Here is an 18,434-nt window from a genome sequence, read left to right as displayed (position 1 = left end):
TTCACTGCTAATTAGCTGTGTGACCTTAGGCAAGTCAGTCTTTCTGAGCCTTGGTGGACTATTATCTGAGGATAATATATTAACCTTGTAAACCCTGCTCTGACAGCTCAAAAGTCTTTTTTTTTTTTTTGCTTCCTTCTGGGTTGTTTGTATTTCAGTGTTTTTAGCAGCTATCTAGCTAAATCATGAACTACTTCTATGTTCCTATACTGAATGCAGAAATACTAGAAGCCTCCTACTGAAAGGGCATCAGAATGATACCAGCTGCTGTGGATCAATGAGAGTTTTTACTACCTTTTTTTGTGATATGTTTAATATCCAGTCCCTCTCAAGTTTCGTTCTCACTTTTTATTTTGATTGTTATCTATGAAATAGTAGTTAGTGAATTGTTCCATAATTAATTAACTTTTTTATTTTCCCTAGTTGTATAGGTTTGGAGAGACAGTGTCTATTGTTTTTTGGACAGACACTTGGAGACCAGAAAGCTTCTTTGACAAAGTGAAGAAGAACAGACAAAACGGCATGCACACATTATGCTTACTAGGTACGTGCTGTGGAGTTCCTTTAGGGTCACAATAAGGAGTTGTCATATTGTTCTCATTTCAATTTTGTGTGAAGGTGAAAGTGTTCTGTGGGATATAGTCTAGCTATGCATGCCACACTCTCCCCCATAATCTTACGGAGAAATGAATTTTCTGTTCCAAATATGACATGGCTACTCTGGCATACGTGCCGTAGTTCATGCTGCTGCCTACTTATGCCCTAATAGATCCTCTCCAGCATCTTTTACCCATTTGTCCATTAAGACAAATCTGGTCCGTTCATAGCAATTCAATAGACTTGTATTGGGCATTATTTCTTACCAAGTTCCATCCTGTCTTCCTTGAGGTGTCCTTTGAATACTGCAGTATTGATGCTATTAGCATCACAGAATTATAGATCTGAAAGAGATCTGGAGATCATCTAATTGAAGCCTGTTTTACAGATGAAGTTGAAGCCCAGAGATATTGAATCATTTTCCCACTGTCACCCAGCTTATTGGTTGCAGAATTGGTACAATCCAAGTAGCGTATTATTCACCGCTCTTTTCACTGTATTATGCTGCCAAATTCTATTTCCTACCTAGTGTGGAAATAGCTGGGATTGCTGTCTTTGTATACTAAGATGGTGGTACTGATAGAGCTTCAGGAGGAAGGGGCTGCGTTTGTCAGCAGAGGTGCTGGAATTGTACGGATTCACATTCGCTGTCAGTTCCTGTTCTACAGTGTGTGTTGTAAAAATGCTGTAATCAGACCTTTAATCTGTGGCTGGTCAACAGAAAAGAAATAACTGGCATCGTTGATAACTTTGAAATGACACTTACACTTGGAATCAGAAGACAAAATCTGAGTGCTACTGTATACTAGCTAAAGAATATTGTGGTCAGTCCTTACTTTTGCCTTCATTTTTATCAAATAGGAATAATCTTTTCTTGCCTCATGAAAGTGTTTAGAGCAGTACTTCTCAAACGATTTGTGGTAAAGGACCAAGTTTTGCTCTTTTATTTATATATATGTGTGTGTGTATATATATATATATTTTATCTATGCACGCCACACTCTCCCCCATACTCTTGGGGAGAAATGAATTTTGTATATATAGATATACAATGTATATATGTATACACACATATAAAATAAATATATATAAAAATAAATACATATATTTATTTTTTTTTAATTTCTAATCTTTTGTGTCAAAGTCAAATTACTGTGTTTAGTAAACACTCATTCTCACTCCTGTAGTTGTTTTTTTTTTTTATAATTTATTGGGAAAAAAATGCTCACATACTGGCATCAGTCCTTGGATCATACATTGAATTGCACTGTTTTAGTGATACTGTGTGTGAAGTTATCCAGCAGAAGAATGTCTGCCACATAGCACAGAATCAGGGCAAGGAATGAGCCCATGATTTTGGCCTCTCTGCTAAGTACAGATATTCAGAACATTAGAAAAGATTCCTATTTGTCAAAGACATTTAGGTTATTTGTGTAATATAGACAGTTCTCTATTCAATAATATATAATTTGTATATTATCAGAACTCCAATCAATATGTCACTTTTAAGAGAGAAGACTGTAGAAAAGTTTTACTAATGGTTAGCATTTTTTATAGGGTAAAAATCGGAAGTTATCTAGCAGAGGTTAGCAAACTAGAACCCATGGATCAAATCTAGCCTACTGCCTGTTTTATAAGTAAAGTTTAATTGGAACACAGCCGTGCTACTTCATTTATGTGTTATGTGTGGCTGCTTTCATGCTGCAGTGGCAGCAGTTAAGTGATTTTGACAGGAACCTGTGGCCCTCAGAACCTAAAATATTTACTACCTGGCTCTTTACAGAACAAGTTTACTGACTCCTGATCTGAAGTGAATTCTGTGTGATTTAATGGAGTACACCCTGTATCCTCCAGTGATTCTCTTTCCCATTACCTTGTATTATTTCTTCTAAGTCTTACCATCCATCTGAATTGTCTTATTAACTTGTTGGTTTTCTTCCCTGCTTCATAAGAGCAGGGGCTTTATCTTGCTCATTCCTCTCTTCCTAATGTCTAGCAGTCTGGCACAATGTAACTGTTTAAGAAATACGTAATGGAATTTAATTAGCTGAAGTTTACTTTTAGCTTATATTCTCAGACTTGATCTTATTACCCATTGGCACAGAAAATCTTTAACTCTTGCTAGTTCGTTCAGTTCCAGCTAGAATACATTCCTTTTACTCCATTAACACTGACACCTCATTGATTCTAGATCTAGGTCTAGATCATACCATGCATGCTTCTCTAACATTTTTTTGGCTATGCCTGTATCCCACAATTAAGTGGTGTGATAATGTTTTCTTATTTTAGTTTATGATCAATGCAATTTAGTAATCCATTGCTAATTAGCTTTATAGTTTTGTGTTTGGATTTTCCGTATGGAAAGATACTGGTCTTCCTTTTTTTATAGCTCTTACTGGTAGGCAGACTGTAACATACTTGTTAATTCATGTGGAATATGCCATTAGACACAGCCATCATGTTATCTTAAACTTAGATCCAGTTCAGGCCAGCAGTATGTAGAAAGTCAAACTACAAACAATCTGAGATGGACAGCCATTAAAAGGACTTTTATTAGAGGCAGAAGTAGAAGCATATGCAATTGAGGGATGAAAAATAGAGATTCATTGAGCTCGGATACAAAAAAGTGTGTGTATGTGTTTTATACTAGAACTGAGAGGTTTTAAAACAGAACAGGGAGGAAAGTAGTCTTAGGAGGCAAGCTACCTGATAAGATCTTCATGTATCATAAAAAATTGGGGAAAGGAGGAAAAATAGGGTTTATCTTTTGGAAAGACAGAAGATCAATTTACAGTATTCATTGAGTATTTACTCTATGCCTACTGTGGAGTTAGGTTCTTCTGAAGTACTAAGAAAGTATTAGACATGGGTCCTGTCCTCAGGGTTTTGAAATCTAGTTGGAACTAGTGTGCTGTGTACATGAAAGTTGAGAGAACAATTAAATTGTATGGAGAGGCAGGAAGGACAAACCAGAACTTTGGCTCTTGAACTCTCTCTAAGAGCTGCCTCTTTTCTTGGCTTTCCTGGGAAAAGACAAACAAGGTTAAACAATATATCTTCCTTGCTCCATTAACAAAAACAGGAACAAGATGTGAGGTATAAGATATCATGATTCCAAATTCTCAAACCATAGATCTCATCATTTAATCATCTGGAATTCTCATTATTTAAATTAGTATGTATTTATTGAATGCCTGCTATGGGCCATGCCCTGTAGGGATTAGTGAGACTATATCATGGTAAGAAACCGTAGTGAATTTAAAATTTACTTGGAAAGACAAGACTGATATATATGATGTAAGTAGAGATTAATAAAATGTAGCATGAATTGTATGGATATTTCAAAGGACAAAGAGCATTTGAGAGGAAGTCAGAAAAGGCTTTCTGAAGGAGTTGGGACTTTTACTCTACTTAAGGGGTGGATAGTTTAAGATGGGCTGGTGGTAGTAGAGCCATGTGAACAAATTTATTCAGTAGAATTTATGGAGTATCTACTAGGTACTTTGCATTATGCTAGGTGCTGGTACTAAGATGAATAGGAGAAGCTTACATTCTAGCAAGTAGAAGTAGAAAGGAATAATTATGGCCTGTGTGAAGACAAGGGGAAAGTATCAAGATAGGTCTGGCTTGAGATTAATTTACTAATGCAATCTTCTGTTCAATTAAAAAACATTTGCCTGTAAAAATTCTCCCCAACCCTCTTCATTTTTAAAATCACATTCTGTAGAGCATATCCTTAAAAAGTAAAAAAATTAAAATATTAAATTGAAAACTTAACTGTGACAAATAACATTTCAGAAGCTCAAGGTGAATACATTAATAAATGTGTTTAATTTTTAAAAAATATTACAACTGTTATGTAAAGGAGATCTAAGTTGACTTACATATCATTAATTGTATTGTGGGCCATATTTCAATAATAGATATACATTTTTTCCTATATATGCCAGGCAAATGGAAGTATTAAATAATTAATGATATTTCGAACCCGAAAACTACATTCACTGCTGATTCCAAGAACATTTAGAAATACTTATAAGGGATTATCTCTGAAGTATTTTCTAAGCAAATACTTAGTATCCTTTATAAGAAAAACTTTTATAATTACTTGGGAAAGATGTAGAATTCTATCAAAAAGACCCCTCAGTTGCACTATATTTATTTTTGCAAAAACAAACTTTGACCTAACCATTTGTTTTCAGCATGTGGAACAGGAAGCAGCTGTTGCTCTTGCTGTTGTGTACCGAGTTCCTGTGAGGATGTAGAGTGATTCTGCTTTTTTACCTTCAACCAAATTGTTTAGCTGAGCATCAGTGATTAAAAAGTATAAAGAATCAAATCTTTGTGATGCTTGTATTGTCAAGCTTTATGAGAGCAAAGACTATGTGTGTTTTGGCCACTGTGGTAGCCCTATACCTGGCTACCAGTCAGTGCCCGGGAAATCTTAATTAAAGTACGAATATTTGGGATTAAAGTGTTTATTCATAAGTTATTAGGCACATCTTACCATTCACAAGAAAGCAAAAGTCTCTTTTCAGAATGTGGTAAGGGTTCTATTTATGTTACATGCATTGAAGCTTATATTCTAGTGCCTGAAAAATAGGTAAGAAGAAGAACTTAACAAGACTTTTCAGCTGGATCTATGCAGTTACCAGCTAATAGAAATGAACACAAAGATTTTGATTAGCTGTTAGGTGATGTATATGCCAGTATTTATCTAACTCTTTTCCTGTGTCTTCTTTTCCAAGAGGAAATTCAATCCTTTCAGGATGGTCTCAGGGCCAACTTCATGCTTGTTTTCTAACTAATGACCTTTACACAACCACAAGCTTCCATTCTTCTTTATATTTCCTCTAAAAAGTGGCCAGATACAAGTGTGAGGGAAGATTGTCACAGACTCTCAAATTAGCTTTTTGGAGACTTGAGAATAATGTTTACCACAAATTTAGGTGACTCAGCTCAAGTTTACACATAGAATTTCGGGTAAAGTAGTTAATTAAAAGAGAACTATTTTTTACTTCCTACAGATATCAAAGTAAAGGAGCAGTCTTTGGAAAATCTAATCAAGTAAGTTCTTATTCTGAGAATGCTTACATCTGTTTTAATTCCATGAACAATAAGTTCTACTTAAATGACATGAGTTCTAAAGATTGTTGAAAATCAGTTTTCAGTAACGTGCAAAATTAAATAGTTTCAATCTTATGAAACAGTGTGATAGATAGAGTGGAAATAGCAATAGATTTCATCGGTTCAGTACTGAGAACAGTGGTTGGCACCTAATAGGCATTTAGTAAATATTTGTGAAATGAGTTAATTGGGAGTCAGAAGACATGGGTTTGAGTCTTGAATTGGCCTCTGGTTATGTACCCTTGGGCAAGTTACTTCCATTTCTGAGCCATATTTTCATCATTTGTATAATGGGAGTAATAATCCTTTTTTGCTTATAGATGCAGTGTACCATACAGTAACTGCTACCCACATGTAACTAATGAGCACTTTAAATATGTATGGCTAATGTAACTGAGGAACTAAATTTATAATTTAATTTTAATTAAATGAAAACTAATACTCAACTTAGTTATTAGAAAACATTTAAGTATATTTAGAACAATTCAATATGTAAATCTACTTTTACAACCGTGAATTTTATGAAATCTAAATACAGATAAGTATTTCCAGTGAAAATTTGACATTTGAATTAAGATGTGCTAAAATATAAAATACATTCCAGAGTTCAAAGACAGTACAAAAATAATCTTTAAAAATTTTTTATAGGAATAAATGTTGAAATATAACATTCTGGATATATTTGGTTAAATAAATATATCATTAAAATTAATTTTGTCTTTTTTTTGCTTTTGTTAATTTGGATACTATAGAAAGTTTTAAATTATGTTTATGGTTTACATTATATTTCTCTTGGACAGTGCTGACTTATAGAATTGTTTTGAGAGTCAGTAAAATAATCTACATGAACTGTTTTGTAAACTGCAAAAGCAATGTTTTGTTTTGATCATTGGGCAAATGTGGTAGGTTTTTGAGGCATATGGAAGTAAACATATCTTATCCTCCAAGATTTTGAGATATTTATCACTTTAGTTTACTTTTCTTAGAGGAAGATGTGCAAAGAAGAATATGTGGTTTAAACATGGTAATAAAAATGAATACTATAGAACCTGATTAAACTAAGGTATAGAACAAATTGTGACTTATTTGAAATTATTTTTGCCTAAAGTATCACTTTGAATAAAAGTAACATTCATTTAAACATTTATCTTTAAGTTGTTGGACTTTTATTTCTGCCATCATTTCAGTAAGTTGAGAGGGTATGGGAAGTAGAACAGTGAAAAAAGCATTAGAAACTGAAGATAAACAATCACTGTATCTGTGCTTTAAATATTTAGAGTGGATAGCAATTGACAGCTTCCAACAGAATGTAGACTGTGGTAATTGAGTATACCTGGGGGAGTGATTGTGTTAAAAATGTATTTTGTAATTTTATGGCTAAGAACAGTGGCATCTAATTTTACACTTACAGAGGAAGGAAGATCTATGAACCTCCTCGTTATATGAGTGTAAACCAAGCAGCCCAGCAACTTCTGGAGATTGTTCAGAATCAGCGAATACGAGGAGAAGAACCAGGTACTCCAGAACCTTAGAAGGGCTCTCATCTTCCCCTACTGCTGCACTGAGATGTGTATATAACACCTGACACACACACACACACACACACACACACACACACACACACACACACACACACACACACACACACACACACACACACACACACATATACCAACACCACTGAAGCGCAAGTCAGTGTGTTTGCATGGTATTTTTCCTTGTCACTTTTTTTCCACCTGTACCTTAAATTTCATAGGCTGAAAGTTCTACTGAAAGAAAAATAATGGAGTTCTTTCTAGTAAAATTAATATCATTCTAGAGAGTAAGGATTCTTCACAAATTATAAATCAGATTTTATGTAAATTGTTTATATGTAAATATTTTGGTAAAATACAGAACTTCCATTTTAGCCCAAATCTATGATGAGCTCTATAGAGCAAAAGTATACTTATTCTGCTTTTTTCTCATTCTCAACACTAAGACCAGGAGTAGTTTTCTTCATGATAAAAGACAGGAGAATTTATCCTTATATTCCTAATATCTAGACATAGTGTAATAGATGTAGTATGTAACAAAATGTTCATTGTCAGTAAATTTTTACTGAGAGGTTCTTAAATGAATCTGTCATTATATTCTGTTATAAGGTGCTGGCTGGCTTTGAGCACCTATTTCTTGATATAGAAAATATACGTGAAGAGATTCTTGAATAACCATTGGCCCTCTCTCTGTAGGTCTTGTTCAAGTCATGAAACAATCTGCAAGGGTGCTCTATATCTATATCTTTGCACAGAGTTCCTTACATGCCTACTTGTCCTTGTAGAAATCATTTGCCACATTTTGACCATATTTAAATTAGCTTTCCCAGCTAAACAGAACCACAAAAGGGTCAGCCTTTCAGCTGTCGCACCAGAGTGAATAATACTAAAGTTCACTGTGTTGGTTATTTTGAACTTAAAAGCATATGTAATGTCATATGCCTATTATTTGTTAAGGGCTAAGTAGTTTACTGAGTACTTTCATATCTGTTATCTTAGCCCTTAAACCACCATTTATGAGAGATGGTATTCCATTAAAAAAAAACAAACTGAAGTTTGTCACATAGCTAAGTGGCCAAGCACAGACTCAAATCTGTGTATTTATCTCATAATCCCCTGTTTTTTTCCAGTATATCTTGATCAATGTGAACATATCGCAGATATTTTATTTAAAATATAAGCATGTAATAAACATTGTTCACTCAGAATCTACTTAAAGACAAATGCTATGCAATAAAGTATGGACACCGGTAATTAATTATTCATCAAGTCCTAAAAGTTTAAACCAAGGTAAGCCTTTGAAATTCTGAAAGGGTAAAGTTAGAAAGTACTATTTTACTTTATATGTCAGGTAGTACAGATATTTGGAAAAGCCTTAGATAAATCAGTAGATAATGTGTCCATAATGAGTGACTAAGGAGATTTAATATATTGGGGACTTCTTTAAATGTACTTTTGGTACAGTGTTAGTTTGAATGGATTCAGGATAATGCATTTGCTGAATTGAATTTTTTTTTTTTTAACAGCAGTCACCAAGGAGACTCTCTGTGTTGGCTTAGCCAGGGTTGGAGCTGAGGACCAGAAAATTGCAGCAGGCACTTTGCAGCAAATGTGTACTGTGGACTTGGGAGGACCATTACATTCCTTGATTATCACAGGAGGCAGCTTGCATCCACTGGAGATGGAGATGCTAAGTCTGTTTTCCATACCAGAAAATGGCTCAGAATCCCAAAGCATTGATGGACTCTAAACATAGGCATTTCCTATTGTTAGATGTTAATTTCAGTTATATATGCCCATACACATATTTGTATAAGAAATCAAACAGGTCTTTTGGTTTACCTAATAAGTATAAAACGGGTGACCAAGAAGAAAGAGGTTGACTCAACAATGCTTGGTTTCCTGTAGCAATGAATTTTTTCCCTATGATATCATCAGTTTTTGCTGCTATTTTGGCAGTTTTTCAGGATGTACATATGTGGAACAGACCAAGCTGGAAAACTTATAGACATCCATAGACAGAATCATTTAAAAGCAGTTTTTGTTTATGAAATCAGTTTATGCAAGGTGGAACTTTCTTCTTTCTTAAAAAGTCTGATGTCCTGACTGCAAGATAAGTTGTCCTGACAGCATTTGGAATTAATGCATATAAACAGAGGTGGGAAGAATAAGTCCCCACCCAACAGTCCTACTCACTTAAAGCTCAGCTGAGCACATGCCACAAAATGACATCCTCTTGAATTGCCTTGTCTTGTTTAGCTGACGTCCTAATTATGTGCCTCATATTCTGCTGTATTTTGGAGGTTATATAATTGTTGAATTATAAATGTTCAGCCAGCCACGTACAGTTGCTGTTTGTCTTTCACATCCAAGCCGACAAATGGAAAACTTACTGACTACAAAATAAAATTTTTTAAAATTTAAGTTTGAAGGCAACAATGGATTGGTCAAGATTTGTCATATCACTTAACAGTTAATATGCCTCTGTATGTATGCAAGTAGCCACATTCTTATTCCTAGTTGTAAATCACACTCCATTTATTATGTCTTATTCTATACATCTTATACTTTTTGTCAGTTTATAACAGAAATAGCTTTGCTACGTGTTAGTTTCGTTGGTCTAACTCTGAATACAGTTGACCCTTGAAAAACACAGGTTTGAACTGTGTAGGTCTGCATATACGCAGATTTTTTTCACTTAAATACATACTACAGTACTACACAATCCATGGATGATTGAATCCTTGGATGGTTGAATCCATGAATGTGGAACCATGGATGTTTTCAACTGCATGGAGGGTCAGTGCCCCTAATCCCCACAATGTTCATGGTCAATCAACTGTGTTTCCATGGCCTAATCAACTTATCTGACCTCTCTGTTTAGTAGATTCATGGGAAGTTGAGCAACTACTTCCTTACATCTCGGAGCATTGATTAAGAAGAGATTATTTTGAGTTATTTCATTAAATTTGAGATAAAATATATTTTAATATATGTGAAACATTCTATTTTCAATCTGTTGGATGAAAAAGAGGAGAGAGCCAAGGACATTTAAGTACCAGTTCTGTATTGTTTTTTTCCTAAGGCGTTAAACAGTGAAGAATTATGGAATGAAGGCCTTCTGGTTCTGGTAGTAGTAGAATAGCCTGTAATGTACAAATCCTCCCAATTATAAACTCTGGAAAAATATAATAAACAACTGTCTAAAGGCACTGGGGAGTGACCAGAAGCAGCCTGAAAACTATGCTTATATGACTTTTCCCTCAGGGCGTTCACCAGTCTGCCTGGTGAGGCGGTGGCTAGAACTGAAGAGGAAGTTGCAATCTTAATGACTTGAGGTGTTGGAGGAATTGGGGGCTGCGTGAGGAGCTGTGAGTTGAAGGAGGAAATTCTAGAAATGAAAGTGGCACTGATGGAGGAGCCTTCCAATCTGCATATAATTTTCTTTTAAGTCTTTGACTAACTCCTGCATTGTGCATGTGCAGGGAAGACTCTAGTGAACCTGGTGGAAAGCCATAGCCGAAAGGCTGAAAAAGCTGGGCAGAGATTGTTGCTCTCTCTTGCAAGAAAAAACAGAGTTTGAATCCCAACAAGTTAGAAGGCTTGGTAAGTACCTTAGGCTTTCCATCAAATCCCTAGAATGGTTGTATATTAGCAGTAAAGACTGTGCCCAGGAGTAAGGATCTGTGCTAAAACTAAAGAAAAAAATCTTTAACATAATGTAAAATCAAGCCTCCATAAAATCAAAGTGACTAGCCAGTAATTTAGCTGCGTGCTGGACCAAAGCTTATTACTTCCAGAGTGTGATAACAAAATGAATCAATCTATCAACAATATCTAGAATACTATAAAATATTATGAGGCATGCAATGAAACAGGAAAATATGACTTATGGTCAAAAAGAGAAAAGCATGTAGTAAAAAGAGATCCTAACCTAATTCAGATATTAGAATTAGCAGACAAGGATTTCAAAGCAGCTATCAGAACTATGTTTGAGGATGAAAAGGAAAAGTGAATGAATATAAATGGGTGATCTTCAGCAGAGAAGTGGAAACAAAAAAACCCAAAATAGTTGGACTTAACAGTGTGCAGATGATTAATAGAAATTATTGATATCTATCTGAGGAATAAAGAAAAAAGTTTGGAGGGAAGGAAAAAGAAGTACAGAACCTCAATGCCATGTGGGTCAATATCAAGCCGTGCAACATATATGTAACTGGATCCCCAGAAGAAAAACAGGAAGGAAATAGGGCAGAAAAAATATGAGTAAGTAAAGGCCAAAGTTTTCCCAAGTTTGGTGAAACTATGAATATACAGATCCAGTAAGTTTAGTGAACTCCAAGCAGAATAAATGTAGAGAACACCACACCTAACACATCAGAGTTAAAACTGATGAAAACCAAAGGTAAGAGAAAACCTTTTTTTTTATCAAGCTTTTTATTGGAGTGTAATTGCTTTACACTGTTGTGTCAGTTTCTGCTGTACAACAAAGTGAATCTGCTGTGTTTATACATATATCCCCATATCCACTCCCTCCCGTGACTCCTTTCCACCCTCCCTATTCCCACCCCTCTAAGTCATCACAAGTCATCGAATTGATCTCCCTGTGTTATGCAGCACCTTCCCGCTAGCTAGCTATTTTACATTTGGTAGTGTATATATGTCAGTGCTACTCTCTCACTTTGTCCCAGCTTCCCTTTCGCCCCCCTACCCCATGTCCTCAAGTCCGTTCTCTACATCTGCGTCTTTATTCTTACCTTGTCGCAGGGTTCATCAGTACCATATTTTTAGATTCCATATATATGAGTTAGCTTACGGTATTTGTTAAGAGAAAATCTTAAAAGCCACCGAAAGTGGTATTGCGGAACCCACCAGGGAATAATAAAAATTGACTACTTCTCATCAGAAATAGCACAGGTCATAAGAAAATAGACAAAATCTTTACACAAATTCAAAAGCAAAATGAAATTATCTGTTCAGCGTTCTATATCCATTAAAAATATCCTTCAAAACTGAAGGCAAAATAAAGCAATCTTCATGAAAACAGAAGGGCTGAAGGTAAATGACATCAGCTAGAAGGAAGGAAATAAGTAAGTATAAATGATTATCAGGTTTTCTTTGCTTCATGTTTTTAAAAGACAATTGCCAATTTAACATAGTATTGTGGCATATATGTAGCTGTAAAATATATGCAAACAGGAACACAAGTTACAGGGGGTGAAGGGAGTTATGCAGGGGGTGAAGGGAATTATGTATAATTATAGTTATGCAGGTTGCTACATTTTATTTGAAGTAGTAGAACACTAACTGTAAGGAGACTGATAAGGTAAGGGTATATATTGTAATCCCTTGTCAACTACATGTCAACACATGGCAGAAGTAAAAAAAAAAATAAGGAATTAAAAGTGAATACTGAAAGATACATGATTAACCAAAAGAGGGCAGGCAAGGAGGAAATAAAGGTCAAAAAACAGGACAAAGAGAAAACAAATAGTAGAATGGTAGACTTAAATTCAACCAAACCAATAATTGCTTAAATGTAAATTAGGTAGTCTGATTAAAGGACTAGTTCTTTTTTTTTTAAAAGCTCAACTAAAAAGAGTTACCCTTTAAATATAAAGACACAGGATGAAAGTAAAAGAATGGGGGGAAAATAGGCCATACAAACAGTAAGCATAAGAAAACAAGGGGCTATATTAACTTAAGGCAAAATAGACTTCAAAAGAAGGAGTATACTGGAGATAAAGACTTTTCATAAAGAGGAAAGGGGCACTTCATGAAGACATATCCTAAATGTGTACGCATTGAATACCAGCTTGAAAACAAATGAGGCAAAAATTGACGAAACTGAAGGATGATAGACAAATCTACAATCAAATTTGGGGATTTTAACAACCTTCTCTCAGCAACTGATAGATATAAACAAAACATCAGTAAAAATATTGATTTGAACAACACCAACCATTTGGGTCGAATTGATAGATCACTACAGCCAACAGTGGTAGAATAGACATTATTTTCAAGCACATATGAAACATTCACTAAAGTAGACTATATGCTTGGCCATTGACCACAATGGAATTAAATTAAAAATTGCTGACAAAGAGATGTCTATGAAAGTCCCAAATACTTGGAGATGAAACAATACATTTATTTTTAACTGAATAAAAACAAAAATGTGAAAATTTGTGGGATGCAGATCTTAGAAATTTATGCAGATGCAGTGCTTAGAAATTTATTGCTTTAGGGACTTCCCTGGTGGCGCAGTGGTTAAGCATCCACCTGTCAATGCAGGGGATACAGGTTTGATCCCAGGTCTGGGAAAATCCCACGTGCCGCAGAGCAACTAAGTCCGTGCGCCACAACTACTGAGCCTGTGCTCTAGAGCCCAAGAGCTGCAACTACTGAAACCCGCGCGCCTAGAAGCCCATGTTCCACAACAAGAGAAGCCAATGCAAGCGGGCAACGAAAACCCAACATAGCCAATAAATAAAGAAATTTATTTAAAAGAAAAAAAGAAAAATTTATTGCTTTAGAATAGAAAAGAAAGTTTTAAAATTGGTGATCTGTTTTCATTTTAGAAAGCTAGAAAAGGAAGAGCATATTAAGCACTAAGTAACTAGAAGGAAGAAAATACTGAATATAAGAGCAGAAATTGGTGAAATAGGAAATGGACAAACAGTAAAGAAAATTAAAGCCAATAGAATGTCAAAATTTTTAAAGGCTAACAGTAGTAAAAGTTGCCAGGATATGCAGTAACTGAAAATCTCATTATTGGTAGGAATATAAATTGGCACAACTACTTTGGTAAATAGTTTCTTATAAATTAAACATTACAACTGCCCCATAAACTAGCAAAACCAGTCCTAAGTATTTACTCAAAAGAAATGAAAACATACTGACAAAAAATAGTCTGTGTATGTTTATATCTTTGTATATTTATTCATTCATAGCCCCAAACTGAAACCAAGCCATATGTCCATTACAGGAGAATGGATTTAAAAAGAGAAAGGATTTAAAAATTGTATGTTTTACCATGGAATATTTCTTAGCCATAAAACAGAATGAGCTATTGACTCACACAAAAACATGAGGACCTTTCAAAAACATTAGGTGAAGGAAACCAGACACAAAAGAGTACTGTACACTTTCATTTATATGAAGTACAGCAACAGCCAAAACTAATGAAAAGAAAACAGTGATGACCTATGGAGACAGTGAACAGTGACTGGAAGGGGACCAAAAGGAACCAGGGCCATGAAAAGTTTCTGTATCTTGATGGGGTATAAATATTTACCAAAATTCACTCAGTTATATAGATTTAGGATCTGTGCATTTTTCTGTGTTAGGAGTACCAGATAAAATAGGTTATGCATTTAAGTTGAATTTCAGATAAACAATGAATAATTTTTTTAAATACAAGTATGTCCCATTCAATATTTGGGACACATTTATAAAAAAAATGTGCGGGCTTAGTTGCAGTATGTGGGATCTTAGTTCCCCGACCAGCGATCGAACGCTGGCCTCCTGCATTGGGAGTGCAGAGTCCTAACCACTGGACCAGGGAAGTCCCAGGTTTTGAGTATTCTTTATAAGTTCTGGATACAAGTTCTTTGTCAGACTGTGATTTGCAAATATTTCCTCCCAATCTGTGGCTTGTCCTTTTATTCCTTTAACCATGTCTTTGGTAAAGCAAAAGTTTTTCATTTTGATAAAATCCAGTTTGTTAATTTTTTCTTGTATAGATTATGTTTCTGTTACCATTGTATAAGAACCTATCACCAAACTCAAGGACGTGTAGATTTTATCCTATGTTTTCTTCTAAAATTTTTACAGTTTTGCAGTTTACATTTAAATCTGTAATACATTTTGTTAATTTTTGTATGAAGTGTGAGTTTTAGATGAAGGTTCGTTTTTGTTTTTGTTTTGCATATAGATATTCAGTTGCTCCAACACAATTTGTTTAAAAAGACCATCTCTATTGAATTGTTTCTGCCCTGTTGTCAAAAGTCATTTGGCCATTTTTGGTTTGACCATATTTGTGTGGATCTATTTCTGAACTCTTTGCTCTTCTGTTGATGTATGTCTCATTCCCTTCTGTAATACTACACTGTCTTGATTTCTTCAGTTTTATGATAAATCTTGAAAACAGCTACTGTAGTTCTAGTTTTTTTCTTTTCTTCAAAATTATATCTATTTAGGCTGCACTGGGTCTTCGTCGCAGCATAGTCTTTCACTAGTTATGGTGTGTGGGCTCTGGAGCGTGTGGGCTCAGTAGTTGAGTTCACTTTGTATGTTTTTATTTTGGTTTACTATTCTAAAATTTCCATTTGGTTCTTTTTTATATCTTCAATTTTCTATTTTAACTTTTGTTGCAAGGTATGTGACTGTTCAAGCATTTTTGTAATAGCTGCTTTAAGGTCTTTGTCACATAATTCCAACATTGATGTCATTTCAGCCTTGGTATCTGTTGATTGTTTTTCATCTGGAAGTTGAAATTTTTGTGGCACTTTGCCAAGTAATTTGGACTGTAGCTTAGACATTTTGAATATTATATGAGATTCTGGGTCTTATTTAGATTCTATGCTGGCATTCTTTTTGTTTTAGCAGGCAATGAACCTGGTTAGATGCAGGATGCAATTACCAGTCCACCTTCTGTGGACTGTGGTTCCAATGTCAGTTCAGTTTTCAAGGACTGCAGTTCTTGTGATCTATCTCAGGTTTATGTGGGCTGGTTTGGAACCTAGGCAATCTGGGACCTAGCCAATTCGATAGTTTAGTTCTGAAGGTCTTTTGGTATGTGAAATAGGATCAGCTCCAAGCATTAGTGACTTGAGAGTGAACTTTGGGGTTCATAATCAACTTGACAATGTTGCTTTCTGGACCTCCTTCCTCTCTATGATCTCCTCACTACTTCCTGGTTCCCTAGACTCCTTTTTTGGTCCTCTGGCCAGAAACTTGGAGTTCTGTTTACTCTGTTGCTCTGTGTCTCATACCTTCATGATTGGGCCTACATCCTGACCCATATGGAGAGGGGGACAGAGGAAAGAAGCAACAGGGGTTTGTGCTACCCTTTTGAAATCATAACTATCAAACAGAGAAAAATTCTCTTCTCTCAGTTGTAGTTCTTGTGGGTTTCCACAGTTACTGGCCACCACTACAGCATTGTCTGAGAAAGTCTTTGGAAGCCAATGGGAAGTCTTTGCTCCAACCGATGTAACTACAAACGTAGTAACTTTGCTTAGTTTTGAAGGTCTGAGGAAATCATTATGACTTGTGTACAAATGATTGCTCAAGGGGAAGTAGGGTGATGCACACACTGGACAGATAACCCCTGTAAAGCTGAACAGCAGTCTGATCTAACTTAGAAAAACAGTGATGGCTAATCAGACAGGCCTTATTTATAATTTTGGAAGTAGTTATAATGCTTTCAAAAGTCCAGGCCAAATGGCAGATTGCTGTGAAACTATACCTACGCTTAGATGTAAATCTTGATTTCTTGTTTACTTGCATAGTGAGTGTCACCCTTTTAAAATATTATATGTACCTAAAGTCAGGAAATACTTTGCGGAATACTTTTGTTTTCATATTATTTTGTTTTTAATCCTTTGGCTTTAACAGTGACTGTCTTATGAGGAGTACAGTTCACTTTAACAATCCACACAGAACCATTTTTCAAAGAATTGCCAAACCTTATAAGCATAATTTATCCATTTTTTCAATAAATTTTGATTGTTTAAAGTATGCCAGACTTGTTGCCTTTGAGTATTGTCATGCTGTTACCATTATTACTCCTCTTGGTTATAGGAATTTATTAGATAAAATTGAATTATTCATTTACATGTGGGTAGCATGTGCTAAGCCTGAACTTCACAGATTTTTTTTTTTAAAGTCTTGAAGTAGAAAGCTGGATGACCTGCAGATTGTTTTGAATGAGCTAGAATCCTATTAAAGTGGTGTTATCATTTTTTTTTTTCATATATGAAAAATACTAAATTGCTGTCATTCTATCTATATCTGTTAGACCTGCTTGCTTGTTCCTGTCTTTGCTATTTCTCTGATCTGGAGTAATGAGAAGTTTGCTTATTGCCATATCATGGGTAATGAGATTGAATAAGGAGGGAAGAAAAGGCATTATGAGTTGCTAAAGTTGTTTAGAGGAATTTGTATTTGATAAGCATTTAGAGAGCCACTCAAGATTCCTGAGCTGAAGGAATAAAAGTGGGAACTGGGAAGCTTACTTTGTTAGTATAACACAGGGTGGCTTTCTGGAGGGAAGGAAGCAAAAACTCTAGATAAAGAAAGATTGGGTAGTGAGCTGTTATAGTAAATAACTTGCCTAAACCTGTATGTAAACAGAAGAGGCTGCTCTAAAGGGGTGTTGATAGGCCGCTGTAGACTTCCATTAGGCCAGAGGCTAATTCCAGAGAATACAGGAAAGGCAGGGCAGGGAGTCCCTGGCAGATGCTCCAGCTCTAGCAGGTCCAAGTCCACTACGCAGAAGGGCAAGCAGAAGGTAATCAGGAAACCAGGATAGGGGAAATGTTTTTAAAGGGCCTGGACAGGGGTCTGATTCAGCAGAAATTCCTTGTACTTCCTGCCTAAGGCCAGAAGTGTTTTTGTGGTGTGTTGGGGGTGTGTGTGTGCTGAAATGGAGGTGGTTAGAGTTGGGCGTGGAATAGATGGGAAGTCAGAGAGTTCCTCAGAGTGACTCTGCATACAGTTATCAAAGAGGTGCTAGAGTAGGGCAGTGGGAGTGGAAAGGTGAATTTAAAAGATTTCCAAAGAATTGTTGCAGGAAGAGGGACCCCTTCCAGGGCCCAAGAGTGGGCTCTTGTCTAACACTCGGAAATGAATTGTCTGAGGAGACACACGTGCTGACAAAGCAAGAGACTTTATTGGGAAGGGGCGCCCGGGCGGAGAGCAGGAGGGTAAGGGAACCCAGGAGGACTGCTCTGCCACGTGGCTCACAGTCTCGGGTTTTATGGTGATGGGATTAGTTCCTGGGTTGTCTCTGGCCAATCATTCTGACTCAGGGTCCTTCCTGGTGCTTGCCTTGCTCAGCCACTATGGATTCCACAAGAAGGATTCTGGGAGGTTGGTAGGACATATGGACTGGTGTCTCCTGTCTTCCTTTTGACCTTTCCCGAATTCTTCCAGTTGGTGGTAACTTGT

The 18,434-nt window shown here is 35.8% G+C and overlaps 1 protein-coding gene across 3 annotated transcripts in view; it reads left to right on the top strand.

Moving 5' to 3' along the window:
• The window catches only part of DPH5 (diphthamide biosynthesis 5), a 37,548-nt gene extending 27,182 nt beyond the window's left edge, over positions 1–10,366 (top strand). For 2 of the 3 annotated variants that reach the window (XM_057750582.1, XM_057696093.1), the window contains exons 5-8: positions 424–544; positions 5,625–5,664; positions 7,136–7,239; positions 8,786–9,691. In XM_057750582.1, the coding sequence (XP_057606565.1) occupies positions 424–544; positions 5,625–5,664; positions 7,136–7,239; positions 8,786–9,009 (489 nt within the window). In that variant the 3' untranslated portion in view covers positions 9,010–9,691. Of the gene's footprint in view, positions 1–423; positions 545–5,624; positions 5,665–7,135; positions 7,240–8,785 lie in introns of all 3 variants that reach the window. The other variant, XM_057695411.1, reaches the window with a different exon arrangement.
• Positions 10,367–18,434: the final 8,068 nt, after the last annotated feature.

Source organism: Hippopotamus amphibius, chromosome 1 (assembly GCF_030028045.1).
Source record: "Hippopotamus amphibius kiboko isolate mHipAmp2 chromosome 1, mHipAmp2.hap2, whole genome shotgun sequence".
Lineage (NCBI taxonomy): Eukaryota > Metazoa > Chordata > Mammalia > Artiodactyla > Hippopotamidae > Hippopotamus > Hippopotamus amphibius.
This window is presented reverse-complemented; position numbering and strand designations above follow the sequence as displayed.